The 17702-nt window shown below is 60.5% G+C and overlaps 1 protein-coding gene across 1 annotated transcript in view; it reads left to right on the plus strand.

The window, feature by feature from the left end:
- Window positions 1-269: 269 nt before the first annotated feature.
- The window catches only part of DMBT1 (deleted in malignant brain tumors 1), a 29786-nt gene continuing 12353 nt past the window's right edge, over window positions 270-17702 (plus strand). The window contains exons 1-15 of the mRNA XM_023748374.1: window positions 270-429; window positions 1338-1391; window positions 1694-1741; window positions 2994-3029; window positions 3648-3959; window positions 6075-6101; window positions 6906-6950; window positions 7637-7966; window positions 8916-8942; window positions 9754-9801; window positions 10494-10823; window positions 11754-11780; window positions 15438-15485; window positions 16179-16508; window positions 17462-17488. Of these exons, the coding sequence (XP_023604142.1) occupies window positions 294-429; window positions 1338-1391; window positions 1694-1741; window positions 2994-3029; window positions 3648-3959; window positions 6075-6101; window positions 6906-6950; window positions 7637-7966; window positions 8916-8942; window positions 9754-9801; window positions 10494-10823; window positions 11754-11780; window positions 15438-15485; window positions 16179-16508; window positions 17462-17488 (1825 nt within the window). The 5' untranslated portion in view covers window positions 270-293. The remainder of the gene's footprint in view (window positions 430-1337; window positions 1392-1693; window positions 1742-2993; window positions 3030-3647; window positions 3960-6074; window positions 6102-6905; window positions 6951-7636; window positions 7967-8915; window positions 8943-9753; window positions 9802-10493; window positions 10824-11753; window positions 11781-15437; window positions 15486-16178; window positions 16509-17461; window positions 17489-17702) is intronic.

Here is a 17702-nt window from a genome sequence, read left to right on the forward strand (position 1 = left end):
CCCGGCCCAGAGAGGGGCCTTCCCTTTGGCACCGGGGCTGTTTGCCCAGCAGTCCACATCCTGCTCGAGCCACCTTCCCACGAGTTCACAGAGTCCTCGGGGGCGAAGATGGGGCCCCGCGGGCCGCGCGCCAGGAGGAAGTTGGAAGCGGGTCCCTCAGGTCCGCGCGGCGGCAGGTGGGGAGCAGCCGGATGATCTGAGCGGCATCGATCGCACACGCCCTTGTCGTCCCACAGCTCAGCCGGGACCGTTACGCTTCCTCCCTGTTGATTTATGGCATCAATAGGAAGGTCATGCCCTGGACACGCCTCCTGGTGGCTGGAACCCATAAATATCAAGGCGTCTGTGTTCCCAGCAGAGCCGTCACCATGGGGCTCCCCAGGGTCACCCTGGCAATGTGTCTGCTGCTGGGCCACGTCCTCCACGCAGGTACTGTCTCCTCTGCGTCTGCTCAGCTCACGGGCAAACCCCACTCGCGCGGATTCGGGAAGGAAGCGCTTTTCTGGTTGTTTCCGCCTGAGAAAGGCCAGGGTCGTGGTTAGACGAGGCCGGGGGCCGCTGGTCTCAGAAAGGCTCCTGCAGCGAGGAAGGGGCGCCAGGCCTCCACGTGGCCGTGGGGTGAGCCCCGACAATGGGCGGGAAGCCGCCCCTGCATGGCCCTCAGCGGCGCTCGGCTGGCGGCTCTGGCTCGGTCACTCCTGTCACCCAGGGCGCCGACCAGGCAGCGGGGATGTGTGTGCACCGCATGGGGCCACCAGCAGGCCAGCTGGGGACACCCTCCTTTCCTTCTTTTTTAAATAGAATAATTTTATTGATTTCAGAGAGAAAGGGAGGGAGGGAGAGAGAGAAACATCAATGATGACAGAGAATCACGGATCGGCTGTCTCCTGCACTCCCCTCTCTGGGGATCGAGCCCACAACCCGGGCCTGTACCCTGACCGGGAATCGAACCGTGACCTCCTGGTTCCTAGGTGGATGCTCAACCCCTGAGCCACGCCAGCCAGACAGGATACGTGCACGTTTTAAATATTTCCTTTTAACTTAAAACATACAAACATGCTTGGACTCACCGCTGCGCGGCTGGGGCTCCTGCCTCACGGGTCCCCCCTGCTGGCTGCCCAGCGGCCTCTGAGCTCCTTGGACACGGACCCTCCCTTCTCACACCTCCAGGTGGTGCCTGGGCAGCAGAGGTCAGACCCCCACGCCCAGTGAGTTAATCACAGGACGGGCCCAGCCAGCCGCCAGGTGCAGCCCCTCGCTGCTCCGCTTAGCGGGGGCCCCGACGGAAGGCCTGCTTTTAGGGGTTCTCACTCGGCCTTTTTTCTTTGTATTTTCAGTTACACAAGTAACAGAAGACGTGACCTCGTCTAGGGAGACGTCTGTGCCAACCGGTAACCCTAAACCCCGGGGCGGGGCCGCAGTGGGGACCGGGGCCCCCCCAGGATGCGGGGTTGGGACGGCTGCGGGGTTCTGCTGGTTTCAGATGTAGGACGGGAAGGACGGCCCTGCTGGGTCCCAGTCCCTTCCTCTAACGCGTCTCCATGCTAGTCTCTGCCCTGCCACCCTTCTCCCTAAGACCTCTGCCCCCTCACCCTGGGCTGCCCACGGGCATCCAGTCAGCGGGAAGGGGCAGCGGGGCAGAGCATGACCCCGGCTCCCTGGGTGTGATCACACCTTTTCTCTGCCTTCCTAGGTTTCTTCACGCGTCTCCTGGGAACGGAGGACACCTCTGCTTCGACTGGTAACGTCTCTCTAGTTCCTCCTCCGGTTATTGTCCCCAGGTACCCGCCTGTGCAGGACAGGCCGTAATTTGGACCAAATCGTTCAAAGGTCATGGAAATATATACCAGGGGGCAGAATAGGGGTGCGGTTCAGAGTGGCCGCCAGCGTCCGAGTCCCGCCCGGGCCCTCACTCGCCAGCTGGTCTCGGGTCCCCTTCCCGGGCCTCCGTTTCCCCAGGGGCTGTTTTGAGGATGAACTGAGTAAATGCCCATAAAGCTCTCTCACTCGATCTGAGGTTTCGGGTTAGGAAACGCTCAGAATCGCCTCCATGATTACACCTTAAAAATCAGTGTCCTTGACGTCTGCCTCTCTCCCTCTCCCTTCCTCTCTGAAATCAATACAAATATATTTAAAAAAAAAATCAGTGCCCTGGCCCGGCCGGCATGGCTCAGGGGTTGAGCGTCAACCTAGGAACCAGGAGGTCAGGGTTCAATTCCCGGCCAGGGCACAGGCCGGGTTGCAGGCTCGATCCCCACTGGGGGGCGTGCAGGAGGCAGCCAATGGATGATGTTTCTCTCTCATCATTGATGTCTCTCTCTCTCTTCGTCTCCTTTCCTCTCTCTGAAATCAATTTTTAAAAATAGTTTAACATTTTTTTACACATTCACTCATGTAGCGGCCCCCTGAGTGGCGGTCCCCCAGCGGACTCTGCTCACATTCCACACTGCAGGGCGGACTCGCTGCCGCAGGGAACCCTGGCCCCAGTGCGACCGCCCGCTTGCCCAGCCCCGGCTCTGAGCACAGAGCGCACCCCAGGACGTGAGGGCGCCTGGCGGGGAGACCCACTTACCCCACCTCAACGAAGGGAACATCCCACACCCAAACCCTTTGTTTTCATCTAGAACAGCGGTTCTCAACCTGTGGGTCGCGACCCCTTTGGGGGTCGAACGACCCTTTCACAGGGGTCGCCTAAGACCATATTGTTTTTGTGATTAATCACTATGCTTTAATTATGTTCAATTTGTAACAGTGAAATTGGGGGTCAGCCCAACATGAGGAACTGTATTAAGGGGTCGCGGCATGAGGAAGGTTGAGAAGCACTGATCTAGAATCACAAAACCCTGAGCAAGGATGCTGGAGGCCACCAGACCCACGGTGGAACCTCTGCGCCCCCTGGCGGATTGTGAGGGGAAGCGCAGCCACTGCCTGGGGCTGTGGATCCTTTGCAAATAGGGGACCCTCCCTGCTGAGATGCCTTTGTCTCTCTCCAGGACGGTGGGCCACGCAGACCGAAGGCTATGACTACGGTGAGGCCTTTTCTGTGGCTTTTACTTGTGTTCCCAGCGGTGGCCCCTGGCTGGGCCGGCCAGTTCTGTGCTGCAGCCGTTGGTGGTGGAAGCTGAGTGGCCACTGAAACCTTGCGTGGAGCCCCCGGGCTGGGGAGGCGGGTGTGGGGTCCTCTTTCGGGGCAGCTCCCAGAGCCCATGGGCAGGTCCTTGGGGGGCTGAGAGCGGGCTGAGACGGAGAAGCTGCTGGGACAGCAGGGGAGGCAGGTCCCCAGAGAGGAGAGGAGGCAGTGAGCGAGGCGGGCGGTGCAGAGAGGGGAGGGGAAGAGGGGGCGGGAGGCCAGTCCCATCAAAGACCATGGCTTTCTTTTCTTTTAAGAAATGTTTTCATTTCTTTTTTAAAATATATTTTTATTGATGTCAGAGAGGAAGGGAAAAGGAGAGAGAGAGAAGCATCAATGATGAGAGAGAATCATGGATTGGGCGCCTCCTGCCCGCCCCCCACTGGGGATCGAGCCCACAATCCGGGCCTGTGCCCCGACCAGGAATCGAACCCTGACCTCCTGGTTCATAGGTCGACGCTCAACCACTGAGCCACACTGGCCGGGCAGGGACGATGGCTTTCCCCTGTCCATGCAGGCTTGCCGCTGAGGCTGGTGGACGGCGCGGACCGGTGCCAGGGCCGGGTGGAGGTCCTGTACCAGGGCGTCTGGGGCACCGTGTGCGACGACAGCTGGGACGCCCGGGACGCGGACGTGGTGTGCAGGCAGCTGGGCTGCGGCTACTCGGTGTCGGCGCCCGGCGGGGCCCACTTCGGCCAAGGCTCGGGGAACATCCTGCTGGGCACCGTGGACTGCGCGGGCTGGGAGCCCTCCCTGTCCAGCTGCCCCCATGGCGGCTGGTACAACCACGCGTGCGGACACAGGGAAGACGCTGGCGTCGTGTGCTCAGGTAGGGCCCCCTTCGCCTGGCCAGGCACCCCGACCGAGCTGTGGACAGCGCCCCCTGCTGGCCCTAACGCCGGGCCCACGCACGCAGTGCTGTGCAGCTCACCCGCCACTCCCAGTCACACCTCCTTCCATGTTCAAGGGCAGGAATCGCTGTCCCTTTTCTTTTCTCATTTAAAAAAATATATTTTTATTGATTTCAGAGAGGAAGGGAGAGAGAGAGAGAAACATCAGTGATGAGAGAGAATCATGGATGGGCTGCCTCCTGCACGCCCCCTACTGGGGATCGAGCCTGCAACCCGGGCCTGTGCCCTGACCAGGAATCTAACCCGGGACCCTTCAGTCCACAGGCCAGTGCTCTATCCACTGAGCCACACCGGCTAGTGCAGAGGGTGCATGTTCAGAAACGGCCCCTCCTTCTGGGGGTGCGGCCTCCCTCTCAGGAATATCTCCAGGGGGTGGGGGTAGACTCCTGCCGTCCGAGGGTGTCTGAGCCGCAGGGCTGGGCACTTGGTACTCGAGTCCCGTGTTGTGAATGAGGGCGGGAGTCGGCGGGTTCTGTGGTGGATTCTGTGGAAGGAAGCGCAGGAGGGGAGGGTGGTGATGGGACAAGGGCCCCTGTGGCATCCGGGCATCGATCGAGGGGCAGAGGGTGAGTTCTGCCTCACAAGGAAGGGGCGTAGCCTCGCTGCCTGGTCTCCCGCCCGCACCTGCCTCAGAGCCCGGGCGGAGGGCCACCCTCCAGGAGGCCCCAGCAGTGACCTGTTCCCTCTGCTCTGCAGCTTCTATGCTTTCCACGGAGGAGACCCTGACAGCAACCACGGAAGGTAATGCTTGTCACGTGGGATCCCTGTGGGCCCCACCACCACCGCACCCTGACAGGGGAGAGGTGCAGGATGAGAGATGGGGTGCTCAGCGCCCAGGGCCTCTGAGCAAGGCCTCGGGCTGCAGGGTGTCCTGGCCACGGGCTGTGCCTCACCCCGGAGCTCCAAGGTGGGGCTCGGTGACCCACCCTCAGCGGGTCCTGCCGCCCAGGCCCAGGGCCCCCCCCTCCCGTGGCCCCCCCAAGCCACGCTGGCCCCTGGCCAGGCTCAGGCTCTGGGATTCGGGCTGCGGGGCCCAGCGAGGCAGGTGCACACCTCTGAGCAGCATCCTGGCCTGTGCCCTCCCTGAGCCCACATCAGGGCACCTCAGAGCCATCTCAGCACAAAAGGACCTTGGTCCTCCGGCCCGTGGGGCAGAGTCCGTGCCCCCCTGGGATTCCCCCTCCAGCGACAGAGCTGGGGTGCAGGCCACACAGGCCGGGTGCCGGCAGCCTGGGCTTCGGGAAGGAAAGTCACCGCCCTTTCTCCCTGGGAAACGCTGGCCCTGAGACAGGAGAAGGACGGCCTCCAGGCCAAGGCCCCGGCCAGGACCCAGCAGGGACCAGGGACCCGGGCATTTCTCTTTCTCGGGTCCCGGGTTCCCGTCCCCGAGGCCCACGGCGTCAGGCCCGGCTGGACCTGCTCTGTCCAGTCCCGCTGGTTAGGGACAGAGATGTCGCTGGAGCCGAGGCGGAGCCTGGCTTCATCCTCTGTGAACGAGTCCCCTCCCCGGACTCTCAGGGGCAGCAGCGGGAGGAGGAGGACCCCTTGCAGAGTGGGAGGGAGCAGGGGGAGCTGGGAGATGGCAGGTGGCCAATGAATGGAAGGAACCAATAGGGGCCTTGGGGATGGGGTATGAGGACCCCATGGAAAACTCTAAAAATTGGTGTCAACTCTCAATATCAGAATGCGTCCAGGCTGAAACATCAGTGTGCACATTGATTGACCCCATTTGTTGGGGTCACTCCCTGTTCACTTTCTGGGGTCAACACCAGGGCCCCGGTGGCCTGTCCCAGGCATGACACTGGCTTCCATACACTGGCCAGGAAGTCCTCGGGTTCCAGGAAGCAGGCCATGGCAAAGGGACAAAGGGGATGGCTCTGAAAGGACTGCACGGTGCGGGGCAGCACTGCTGTGTCCCCCCCGAGGCCATGTGCACGGCATCAGCTCCGTGTGTAGAAGCTGAGGGTCTTCAATCCGGGACCTGGGCCCGGCACCTGGGAGCTTGGTGTCTGACTGTCCCTTTCTTCCCACAGCTACTCAGGCCTACACAATCTGGCCAGGTGAGTCCCAGCCACCACTCCTGGGATGTCCCTCTCTCCTGCCCCCTCTGCCCGTCAGCCCTCTCCAGCTGACCCATGGCTCTTTGAACCCCAAGAGGATTACACTTTTGCCCTCTGTCTCTTTATTTACTAGGGGAAGGGGGATGCCAAAGGCTCTGTCTGTCCATCCTCCTTGTGAGTTCTCATCAGATACTTGGCGGCCATCTCGGGGGAGAGCGGCCGATGGTCAGCGAAGTGCCTCCCCTTCCATGAAGGTGGCCCCGTGACTCCAGGCTGAGGGAGGGCTTTGTGGGATAGTGGACACTGAGTCACACTGGCTTTCTGATGACGGGACAGCAGTTTTCTGGCTTCTCTCCTCCTCTCACACCTGCCCCACCCTGAGGGCTAGCATTGTCACTGCATCCCAATGGGGCAGAGACAGTGCCAGGGGATGGCAGTGAACATGTGATGAGCGTGCTCTGGCTAACAGGAGCTCTGCTTGCCTCCTGGTTCAATCACCGGGCCCTGACTCTTTCTATCCAAGCTTCAGAGTCAGGCCAACACCTCAAGCCACCAGTGAGTGCCTGGCTCAAGGGGAAGAGATGGGAAAGGTCTTCTGATTGGGAGGTACTTGGCGGTCAGAGACATGGAGGGATGTGGCTGGTCTCTCCCAGGCCTTTGACCCCGACGAGTGGGAGGCTTGTGAACAGGCAGGGAGCACGTGCAGGAGGCACATTGGAAAGTCAGGCTGACCAACCCACCCTTTTGGGAAGGACTCCTTTCCTGAGGTCTCACCACAACCTTTCTCTTTGTTGTCCCTTCCAGACGCATGGACAACTCCATCCACAACTGCTCCTCAAACAACAACAGGTACGGGACCCTTCACCCTCCCAGGGCCCTTCTCTGCCTCTGAATCACACCCGGGATGGAACTTGACAGGAAGAGGCTCCACACGGGCCATACTCATCCTTGCCCTGTAAGGGGGTGGAGCGGAGGAGGGCCTCTGACCAGGTCCTTGTCTGACATGGGTGGCTGATTACTTGTCTCCAGTGGCTTCTGGGAGGAGGCTCAGCCAGGACCCTCCCCTTTGCTCAGTAGCAGCCCTAGAGGCCACCTGGCACCTGCTGAGAGCCTGTGCTGGCTCAGCCTCAGGGGCTGTGAGTCTCTGTCCTCTCATGTCTGACAGAGGTCCCCTCCCCTCCAAGGGCTTTGCCTCAAGTCAGCCAGGACCATGTAGAAGAAATGAGTGGCCAAGGAGGCCATGGCCTTGGCCTGTCCCTGGAGCCATGGACCTCCACCCTGGGTGGCCCTGGTGGATACGGGGGGCAGTCCTCACCTCATGGGCAATCCTGGGACTCCCTACCTAGGACACCCTTAGACCTGGCAGGACAGGACGTCCCGATCCTTTCCCTGTGATGGAGATGAACCCCTGGGCGTGTCCAAAGCTGACCGCCTGCCCTTGGGCGTGGCCATGAGGAAGGCCCTGAATCTAGAACCTGCCTCGGGCCTGGAGGTCAGCACAGACATGGAGGACGTGTCCTTGTGCCGTCCTCTAGATTTCGGGACCGATTCGGGTTTGGCCCTGAGGCTGGTGAATGGAGGTGACCGGTGTCAGGGCCGCGTGGAGGTCTTCTACCGAGGCTCCTGGGGCACCGTGTGTGACGACGGGTGGGACACCAACGACGCCAACGTGGTGTGCAGGCAGCTGGGCTGTGGCTGGGCCAGGTCGGCCCCAGGAAGTGCCCAGTTCGGACAGGGCTCAGGCCCGATCGTGCTGGATGACGTGGGCTGCTCAGGGTACGAGTCCTACCTGTGGAACTGCCCACATAATGGTTGGAACTCCCACAACTGTGGGCACGGAGAGGACGCCGGCGTCATCTGCTCAGGTGCGTCGCTACCATCCCTGGTGGCCCTTCTGGGCTGATGCTGCTGAGAACAACCCACTCCCCACGCCAGTGCCCCTCTGAGCCTCATACTGTTCCCCAGGCACTGGACTGACTCAGAGCCACAGGCTCCCAGGTGCTAGGTCTCCTGCTCAGGCTAAACGTCAGCTTGGAGGGTCCACGCGCCCAGCATCCTGAAGTCAGTGCCAGGAACTGGCTCGTAGGGGTCTGAGCTTCGTGTTCATGCACAAGGAGCAGCGTCCTGAGCACAGAGAGGAGCCTGCCCTGTGCCCCCGGAGCCAGCTCACTGCCACCTGCAGGGTGTCTGGAGCTTCCAAAAGGGCAGCTGGCCCCTGGGTGTGGGGGTTGGTGAGCTCCTCTCCTCTGTGAGGACGGTGTCACCTGGGGGCTCCCAGATAGTGACGCAGAGGGGACACCCTTAGAGCACAGAGGTCCTTTGTGAAGGACAGAGAGAGTGGGAGGGAGCAGGGGGAGGTGGGAGTTGGCAGGTGGCCAATGAATGGAAGGAGCCAATGGGGGCCTTTGGGATGGGGTATTATGACCCCATGAAAAACTCTAGAAATGGGTGTAAACTCTCTTTAGCAGGATGGGTCTAGGCTGAGAAATCAGTGTGCACATTGATTGACCCCATTTGGTGGGGTCATTACCCGTTCAAGCTCTGGGGTCAACACCAGGACCCTGATGGCCTGTCCCAGGCATGACACTGGCTTCCATACACTCGACAGGAGTCCTCAGGTACCGGAGGCAGACCATGGCAAAGGGGCAGAGGGCGTGGCTTGGGAAGGACTGCGAGGTTCAGGGCAGCACTGCTGTGTCCCCCCCGAGGCCATGTGCACTGCGTCAGCTCCGTGTGTAGAAGCTGAGGGTCACCAACCCGGGTTCTGGGCCGGGCACCTGGGAGCTTGGTCTAACTGTCACTTTCTTCCCACAGATGCTCAGGCCTCCACATCCTGGCCAGGTGAGTCCCAGCCACCTCTCCTGGGATGTCCCTCTCTCTGCCCACCTCTGCTGGTCAGCCCTCTCCAGCTGACCAATGGCTCTTTGAACCCCTTCTGGACCACACTTTTGCCCTCTGTCTCCTGAACTATGGGGGAGGGGAGACTCCAAAGGCTCTGTCTGTCCATCCTCCTTGTGAGTTCTCATCAGATACTTGGCGGCCATGAGGGGGGAGAGCGGCTGATGGTCAGAGAAGTGCCTCCCCTTCCATCAAGGTGGCCCCGTGGCTCCAGGCTGAGGAGGGCTTTGTGGGATAGTGGACACCGATGCCGATTGGCTTTCTGATGACGGGACAGCAGGCTTCTGGGTTCTCTCCTCCTCTCACACCTGCCGCACCCTGAGGGCCAGCATGGTCATACCCGCATCCCAAGGGAACAGAGACAGTGCCCGGGGATGGCAGTGAACAGGTGATGAGGGTCCTCTGGGTACCAGGACCTGTGATTGCCTCCTGGTTCCATAACCGGGCCCTGACTCTTTCTATCCAACCTTCAGAGTCAGGCCAACACCTCAAGCCACCAGTGAGTGCCTGGCTCATGAGGGAGAGATGGGAAAGGTCTTCTGATGGGGAGGAACATGGCGGTCAGAGACGTGGAGGGATGCGGCTGGTCTCTCCCAGGCCTTCGACCCCGATGACCCAGCGAGCGGGAGGCTGTGGACAGGCAGGGAGCACGTGCAGGAGGCACATGGGAAAGTCACGCTGACTGACACACCCTATGGGAAGGACTCCTTTCCTGAGGCCTCACCACAACCTTTCTCTTTGTTGTCCCTTCCAGACGCATGGACAACTCCATCCACAACTGCCTCTACTCTAATAACAACAGGTACGGGACCCTTCACCCTTCCAGGGACCCTCTCTGCCTCTGAATCACACCCGGGATGGAACTTGACTGGAAGAGGCTCCACGTGGGCCATCCTAATCCTTGCCCTATAAGGGGGTGGGGCCAGAGGAGGGTCTCTGACCAGGTCCTTGTCTGACATGGGTGGCTGATGACTTGTCTCCAGAGTGCTTCTGGGAAGAGGCTCAGCCGGGACCCTCCCCTTTGCTCAGTAGCAGCCCTAGAGGCCTCCTGGCACCTGCTGAGACCCCTGTGCTGGCTCAGCCTCAGGGGGTGTGGGTCTCTGTCCTCTCAAGTCTGACAGATGTCCCCTCCCCTCTGAGGGCTTTGCTTCAAGTCAGGCAGGACCATGGAGAAGAAATAAGTTGCCAAGGAGGCCATGGTCTTGGCCTGTCCCCGGAGCCATGGACCTCCACCCTGGGTGTCCCTGGTGGATGCGGGGGGCCATCCTGCTCACTTCATGGGCAATCCTGGGGCTCCCTACCTAGGAGCACACTTAGACCTGGCAGGACAGAATGTCCCTGATCCTTTCCCCGTGATGAAGATTAAACCCTGTGGTGTCCAAAGCTGACCGCCTGCCCTGGGCGTGGCCATGAGGGAGGCCCTGAATCTAGAACCTGCCTCGGGCCTGGCGGTCAGCACAGACATGGAGGACGTGTCCTTGTGCCGTCCTCTAGATTTCGGGACCGATTCGGCTCTGGCCCTGAGGCTGGTGAATGGAGGTGACCGGTGTCAGGGCCGCGTGGAGGTCCTCTACCGAGGCTCCTGGGGCACCGTGTGTGACGACGGGTGGGACACCAACGACGCCAACGTGGTGTGCAGGCAGCTGGGCTGTGGCTGGGCCACGTCGGCCCCAGGAAGTGCCCGGTTCGGACAGGGCTCAGGCCCGATCGTGCTGGATGACGTGGGCTGCTCAGGGTACGAGTCCTACCTGTGGAGCTGCCCACATAATGGTTGGAACTCCCACAACTGTGGGCACGGAGAGGACGCCGGCGTCATCTGTTCAGGTGCGTCGCTACCATCCCTGGTGGCCTTTCTGGGCTGATGCTGCTGAGAATACACCCCCTCCCCAAGCCAGGGCCCCTCTGAGCCTCATACTGTCGTCCCTCAGGCATTTGAGTGACTCAGGGCCACAGGCTCCCAGGTGCTAGGTCTCCTGCTCAGACTACAGGTCAACTTGGTGGGTCCATGTGCCCAGTATCCCTAAGGCAGTGACAGGAACTGGCTCGTAGGGGGCAGCGTCCTGAGCACAGAGAGGAGCCTGGCCTTGTGCCCCCAGGGCCAGCTCACTGCCACCTGCAGGGTGTCTTGAGCTTCCAAAAGGGCAGCTGGCCCCTGGGTGTGGGGGTTGGTGAGCTCCTACCCTCTGTGAGGACGGTGTCACCTGGGGGCTCCAAGATAGTGACGCAGAGGGGACACCCTGAGAGCACAGAGGTCCTTTGTGAAGGACAGAGAGAGTGGGAGGGAGCAGGAGGAGGAGGGAGATGGCACTTGGCCAATGAATGGAAGGAGCCAATGGGAGCCTTGGGGATGGCGCATTATGACCCCATGGAAAACTCTAGAAATGGGTGTAAACTCCCTTTAGCAGAATGGGTCTAGGCTGAGAAATCAGTGTGCACATTGATTGACCCCATTTGGTGGGGTCATTACCCGTTCAAGCTCTGGGGTCAACACCAGGACCCTGATGGCCTGTCCCAGGCATGACACTGGCTTCCATACTCTGGACAGGAAGTCCTCAGGCTCAGGGAGGCTGGCGATGGCAGGGGACAGAGGGCGTGGCTCTGGAAGGACTGGGAGGTTCAGGGCAGCACTGCTGTGTCCCCCCTGAGGCCATGTGCACGGCATCAGCTCCGTGTGTAGAAGCTGAGGGTCACCAACCCGGGTTCTGGGCCGGGCACATAGGAGCTTGCTGTCTGACTGTCCCTTTCTTCCCACAGCTGCTCAGCCCTCCACATCCTGGCCAGGTGAGTCCCAGCCACCTGTCCTGTGATATCCCTCTCTCCTGCCCCCTCTGCCTGTCAGCCCTCTTCAGCTGACCCATGGCTCTTTGAACCCCGTGAGGATCACACTTTTGCCCTCCGTCTCTTTATCTATTAGGGGAAGGGGGATGCCAAAGGCTCTGTCTGTCCATCCTTCTTCTGAGTTCTCATCAGATACTTGGTGGCCATCCCGGGGGAGAGCGGTCGATGGTCAGAGAAGTGCCTCCCCTTCCATGAAGGTGGCCCCGTGACTCCAGGCCGAGGAGGGTTTTGTGGGATAGTGGACACTGATGCCCACTGGCTTTCTGATGACGGGACAGCAGTTTTCTGGCTTCTCTCCTCCTCTCACACCTGCCCCACCCTGAGGGCTAGCATTGTAACTGCATCCCAATGGGGCAGAGACAGTGCCAGGGGATGGCAGTGAACATGTGATGAGCGTCCTCTGGCTAACAGGAGCTCTGCCTGCCTCCAGGTTCAGTCACCAGGCCCTGACTCTTTCTATCCAAGCTTCAGAGTCAGGCCAACACCTCAAGCCACCAGTGAGTGCCTGGCTCATGGGGAAGAGATGAGAAAGGTCTTCTGATTGGGAGGTACATGGCGGTCAGAGACATGGAGGGATGTGGCTGGTCTCTCCCAGGCCTTTGACCCCGATGACCCAGCGACTTGTGAACAGGCAGGGAGCACGTGCAGGAGGCACATTGGAAAGTCACGCTGACCAACCCACCCTTTTGGGAAGGACTCCTTTCCTGAGGTCTCACCACAACCTTTCTCTTTGTTGTCCCTTCCAGACGCATGGACACCTCCATCCACAACTGCTCCTCAAACAACAGCAGGTACGGGACCCTTCACCCTCCCAGGGACCCTCTCTGCCTCTGAATCACACCCGGGATGGAACTTGACAGGAAGAGGCTCCACACGGGCCATACTCATCCTTGCCCTGTAAGGGGGTGGAGCAGAGGAGGGTCTCTGACCAGGTCCTTGTCTGACATGGGTGGCTGATGACTTGTCTCCAGTGGCTTCTGGGAGGAGGTTCAGCCAGGACCCTCCCCTTTGCTCAGTAGCAGCCCTAGAGGCACCTGGCACCTGCTGAGAGCCTGTGCTGGCTCAGCCTCAGGGGCTGTGAGTCTCTGTCCTCTCATGTCTGACAGAGGTCCCCTCCCCTCCAAGGGCTTTGCCTCAAGTCAGCCAGGACCATGTAGAAGAAATGAGTGGCCAAGGAGGCCATGGCCTTGGCCTGTCCCTGGAGCCATGGACCTCCACCCTGGGTGGCCCTGGTGGATACGGGGGGCAGTCCTCACCTCATGGGCAATCCTGGGACTCCCTACCTAGGACACCCTTAGACCTGGCAGGACAGGAGGTCCCGATCCTTTCCCTGTGATGGAGATGAACCCCTGGGCGTGTCCACAGATGACCGCCTGCCCTTGGGCGAGGCCATGAGGGAGGCCCTGAATCTAGAACCTGCCTCGGGCCTGGCGGTCAGCACAGACATGGAGGACGTGTCCTTGTGCCGTCCTCTAGATTTCGGGACCGATTCGGCTCTGGCCCTGAGGCTGGTGAATGGAGGTGACCGGTGTCAGGGTCGCGTGGAGGTCCTCTACCGAGGCTCCTGGGGCACCGTGTGTGACGACGGGTGGGACACCAACGACGCCAACGTGGTGTGCAGGCAGCTGGGCTGTGGCTGGGCCACGTCGGCCCCAGGAAGTGCCCGGTTCGGACAGGGCTCAGGCCCGATCGTGCTGGATGACGTGGGCTGCTCAGGGTACGAGTCCTACCTGTGGAGCTGCCCACATAATGGTTGGAACTCCCACAACTGTGGGCACGGAGAGGACGCCGGTGTCATCTGCTCAGGTGCGTCGCTACCATCCCTGGTGGCCTTTCTGGGCTGATGCTGCTGAGAATACACCCCCTCCCCACCCCAGGGCCCCTCTGAGCCTCATACTGTCGTCCCTCAGGCATTTGAGTGACTCAGGGCCACAGGCTCCCAGGTGCTATGTCTCCTGCTCAGGCTAAACGTCAACTTGGTGGGTCCATGTGCCCAGTATCCCTAAGGCAGTGACAGGAACTGGCTCGTAGGGGTCTGAGCTCTTGTTCATGCACAAGAGGCAGCGTCCTGAGCACAGAGAGGAGCCTGGCCTTGTGCCCCCAGGGCCAGCTCACTGCCACCTGCATGGTGTCTGGGGCTTCCACCAGGGCAGCTGGCCCCTGGGTGTGGGGGTTGGTGAGCTCCTACCCTCTGTGAGGACGGTGTCACCTGGGGGCTCCAAGATAGTGACCCAGAGGGGACACACTTAGAGCACAGAGGTCCTTTGTGAAGGACAGAGAGAGTGGGAGGGAGCAGGGGGAGGAGGGAGATGGCAGGTAGCCAATGAATGGAAGGAGCCAATGGGGGCCTTGGGGATGGCGCATTATGATCGCATGGAAACGTCTAGAAATGGGTGTAAACTCCCTTTAGCAGAATGGGTCTAGGCTGTGAAATCAGTGTGCACATTGATTGACCCCATTTGTTGGGGTCATTACCCGTTCACGCTCTGGGGTCAACACCAGGACCCTGATGGCCTGTCCCAGGCATGACACTGGCTTCCATACTCTGGACAGGAGTCCTCAGGCTCAGGGAGGGTGGCGATGGCAGGGGACAGAGGGCGTGGCTCTGGAAGGACTGGGAGGTTCAGGGCAGCACTGCTGTGTCCCCCCTGAGGCCATGTGCACGGCATCAGCTCTGTGTGTAGAAGCTAAGGGTCACCAACCCGGGATCTGGGCCGGGCACCAGTGATCTTGGTGTCTGACTGTCCCTTTCTTCCCACAGCTACTCAGGCCTCCACATCCTGGCCAGGTGAGTCCCAGCCACGTGTCCTGTGATGTCCCTCTCTCCTGCCCCCTCTGCCCGTCAGCCCTCTCCAGCTGACCCATGGCTCTTTGAACCCCAAGAGGATCACACTTGTGCCCTCCGTCTCTTTATCTACTAGGGGGAGGGGGATGCCAAAGGCTCTGTCTGTCCATCCTCCTTGTGAGTTCTCATCAGATACTTGGTGGCCATCCTGGGGGAGAGTGGCCGATGGTTAGAGAAGTGCCTCCCCTTCCTTGAAGGTGGCCCCGTGACTCCAGGCCGAGGAGGGCTTTGTGGGATAGTGGACACTGATGCCCACTGGCTTTCTGATGACGGGACAGCAGTTTTCTGGCTTCTCTCCTCTCACACCTGCCGCACCCTGAGGGCCAGCATAGTCATACCTGCATCCCAATGGGGCAGAGACAGTGCCTGGGAATGGCAGTGAACACGTGATGAGAGTCCTCTGGGTACCAGGACCTGTGCTTGCCTCCTGGTTCCATAAACGGGCCCTGACTCTTTCTATCCAAGCTACAGAGTCAGGCCAAAGCCTCAAGCCACCAGTGAGTGCCTGGCTCATGAGGGAGAGATGGGAAAGTTCTTCTGATGGGGAGGTACATGGCGGTCAGAGACGTGGAGGGATGCGGCTGGTCTCTCCCAGGCCTTCGACCCCGATGACCCAGCCGAGTGGGAGGCTTGTGGACAGGCAGGGAGCACGTGCAGGAGTCACATGGGAAAGTCATGCTGAGCGACCCACCCTTTTAAGAAGGTCTCCTTTCCTGAGTCCTCACCACAACCTTTCTCTTTGTTGTCCCTTCCAGACACATGGACAACACCTTTCACAACTGCCCCTACTCAAACAACAACAGGTACAGGACCCTTAAACCTCCCGGGGCCCCTCTCTGCCTCTGAATCATGTCTGGGATGGAACTTGACAGGGAGAGGCTCCCCGTTGGCCATCCTAATCCTTGCCCTGTAAGGGGGTGGGGCCAGAGGAGGGTCTCTGACCAGGTCCTTGTCTGGCATGGGTGGCTGATGACTTGTCTCCAGTGGCTTCTGGGAGGAGGCTCAGCCAGGACCCTCCCCTTTGCTCAGTAGCAGCCCTAGAGGCCACCTGGCACCTGCTGAGAGCCCTGTGCTGGCTCAGCCTCAGGGGCTGTGAGTCTCTGTCCTCTCATGTCTGACAGAGGTCCCATTCCCTCTGAGAGCTTTGCCTCAAGTGAGGCAGGACCATGGAGAAGAAATAAGTGGCCAAGGAGGCCATGATCTTGTCCTGTCCCCGGAGCCATGGACCTCCACCCTGGGTGTCCCTGGGTAGATACCAGAGGCAGTCCTGCTCACCCCCTGGGCAATCCTGGGACTCCCTACCTAGGAGCACCCTTAGACCTGGCAGGACAGGACGTCCTGATCCTTTCCCCGTGATGGAGATGAACCCCTGGGTGTGTCCATAACTGACCACCTGCCCTTGGGAGTGGCCATGAGGGAGGCCCTGAGTCTAGAACCTGCCTCAGGCCTGGAGGTCAGCACAGACATGGAGGAGGTGTCCTTGTGCCGTCCTCTAGGATTCGGGACCGATTCGGGTCTGGCCCTGAGGCTGGTGAATGGCGGAGACCGGTGTCAGGGCCGAGTAGAGGTCTTCTACCGAGGCTCCTGGGGCACCGTGTGTGACGACGGGTGGGACACCAACGACGCCAACGTGGTGTGCAGGCAGCTGGGCTGTGGCTGGGCCAGGTCGGCCCCAGGAAGTGCCCGGTTTGGACAGGGCTCAGGCCCGATCGTGCTGGATGACGTGAGCTGCTCAGGGCACGAGTCCTACCTGTGGAGCTGCCCGCACAGGGGCTGGAACTCGCACAACTGCAACCACGGAGAGGACGCCGGCGTCATCTGCTCAGGTGCGTCGCTACCATCCCTGGTGGCCCTTCTGGGCTGATGCTGCTGAGAACACGCCCACTCCCCACGCCGGGGCCTTGCTTGAGCCTCATACTGTCCCTCGGGCACTTGAGTGACTCAGGGCCACAGGCTCCCAGGTGCTAGGTCTCCTGCTCAGACTACAGGTCAGATTGGTGGGTCCATGTGCCCAGTATCCCTAAGGCAGTGCCAGGAACAGGCTCATAGGGTCCTCAGCTCCGTGTTCATGCACAAGAGGCAGCGTCCTGAGCACAGAGAGGAGCCTGGCCTTGTGCCCCCGGGGTCAGCTCCCTGCCACCTGCAGGGTGTCGGGGGCTTCCACCCGGGCAGCTGGTCCCTGGGTGTGGGGGTTGGTGAGCTCCTACCCTCTGTGAGGATGGTGTCACCTAGGGACTCCAAGATAGTGATGCAGAGGGGACACCCTTAGAGCACAGAGGTCCTTTGTGAAGGACAGAGAGAGTGGGAGGGAGCAGGGGGAGGAGGGAGATGGCAGGTGGCCAATGAATGGAAGGAGTCAATGGGGGCCTTGGGGATGGGGCATTATGACCGCATGGAAAAGTCTAGAAATGGGTGTAAACTTCCTTTAGCAGAATAGGTCTAGGCTGAGAAATCAGTGTGCATATTGATTGACCCATTTGGTGGGGTCATTACCTGTTCAGGCTCTGGGGTCAACACCAGGATCCTGATGGCGTGTCCCAGGCATGACACTGGCTTCCATACTCTGGACAGGAGTCCTCAGGCTCAGGGAGGCAGGCAATGGCAGGAGACAGAGGGCGTGGCTTTGGAAGAACTATAAGGTGCGGGGCAGCACTGCTGTGTCCCCCCCGAGGCCATGTGCACAGCGTCAGCTCTGTGTGTAGAAGCTGAGGGTCACCAACCCGGGATCTTGGCCGGGCAACTGGGAGCTTGGTGTCTGACTGTCCCTTTCTTCCCACAGCTGCTCAGGCCTCCACATCCTGGCCAGGTGAGTCCCAGCCACCTGTCCTGGGTTGTCCCTCTCCTCTGCCCCCCTCTGCCTGTCAGCCCTCTCCAGCTGACCCATGGCTCTTTGAACCCCGTGAGGATCACACTTTTGCCCTCTGTCTCCTTATCTATTGGGTTTGGGGGATTCCAAAGACTCCATCTGTCCTTCCTCCTTGTGAGTTCTCATCAGATACTTGGCGGCCATCCCAGGGGAG

Source organism: Myotis lucifugus, unplaced genomic scaffold, assembly GCF_000147115.1.
Source record: "Myotis lucifugus unplaced genomic scaffold, Myoluc2.0 scaffold_1339, whole genome shotgun sequence".
Classification (NCBI taxonomy): Eukaryota; Metazoa; Chordata; class Mammalia; order Chiroptera; family Vespertilionidae; genus Myotis; species Myotis lucifugus.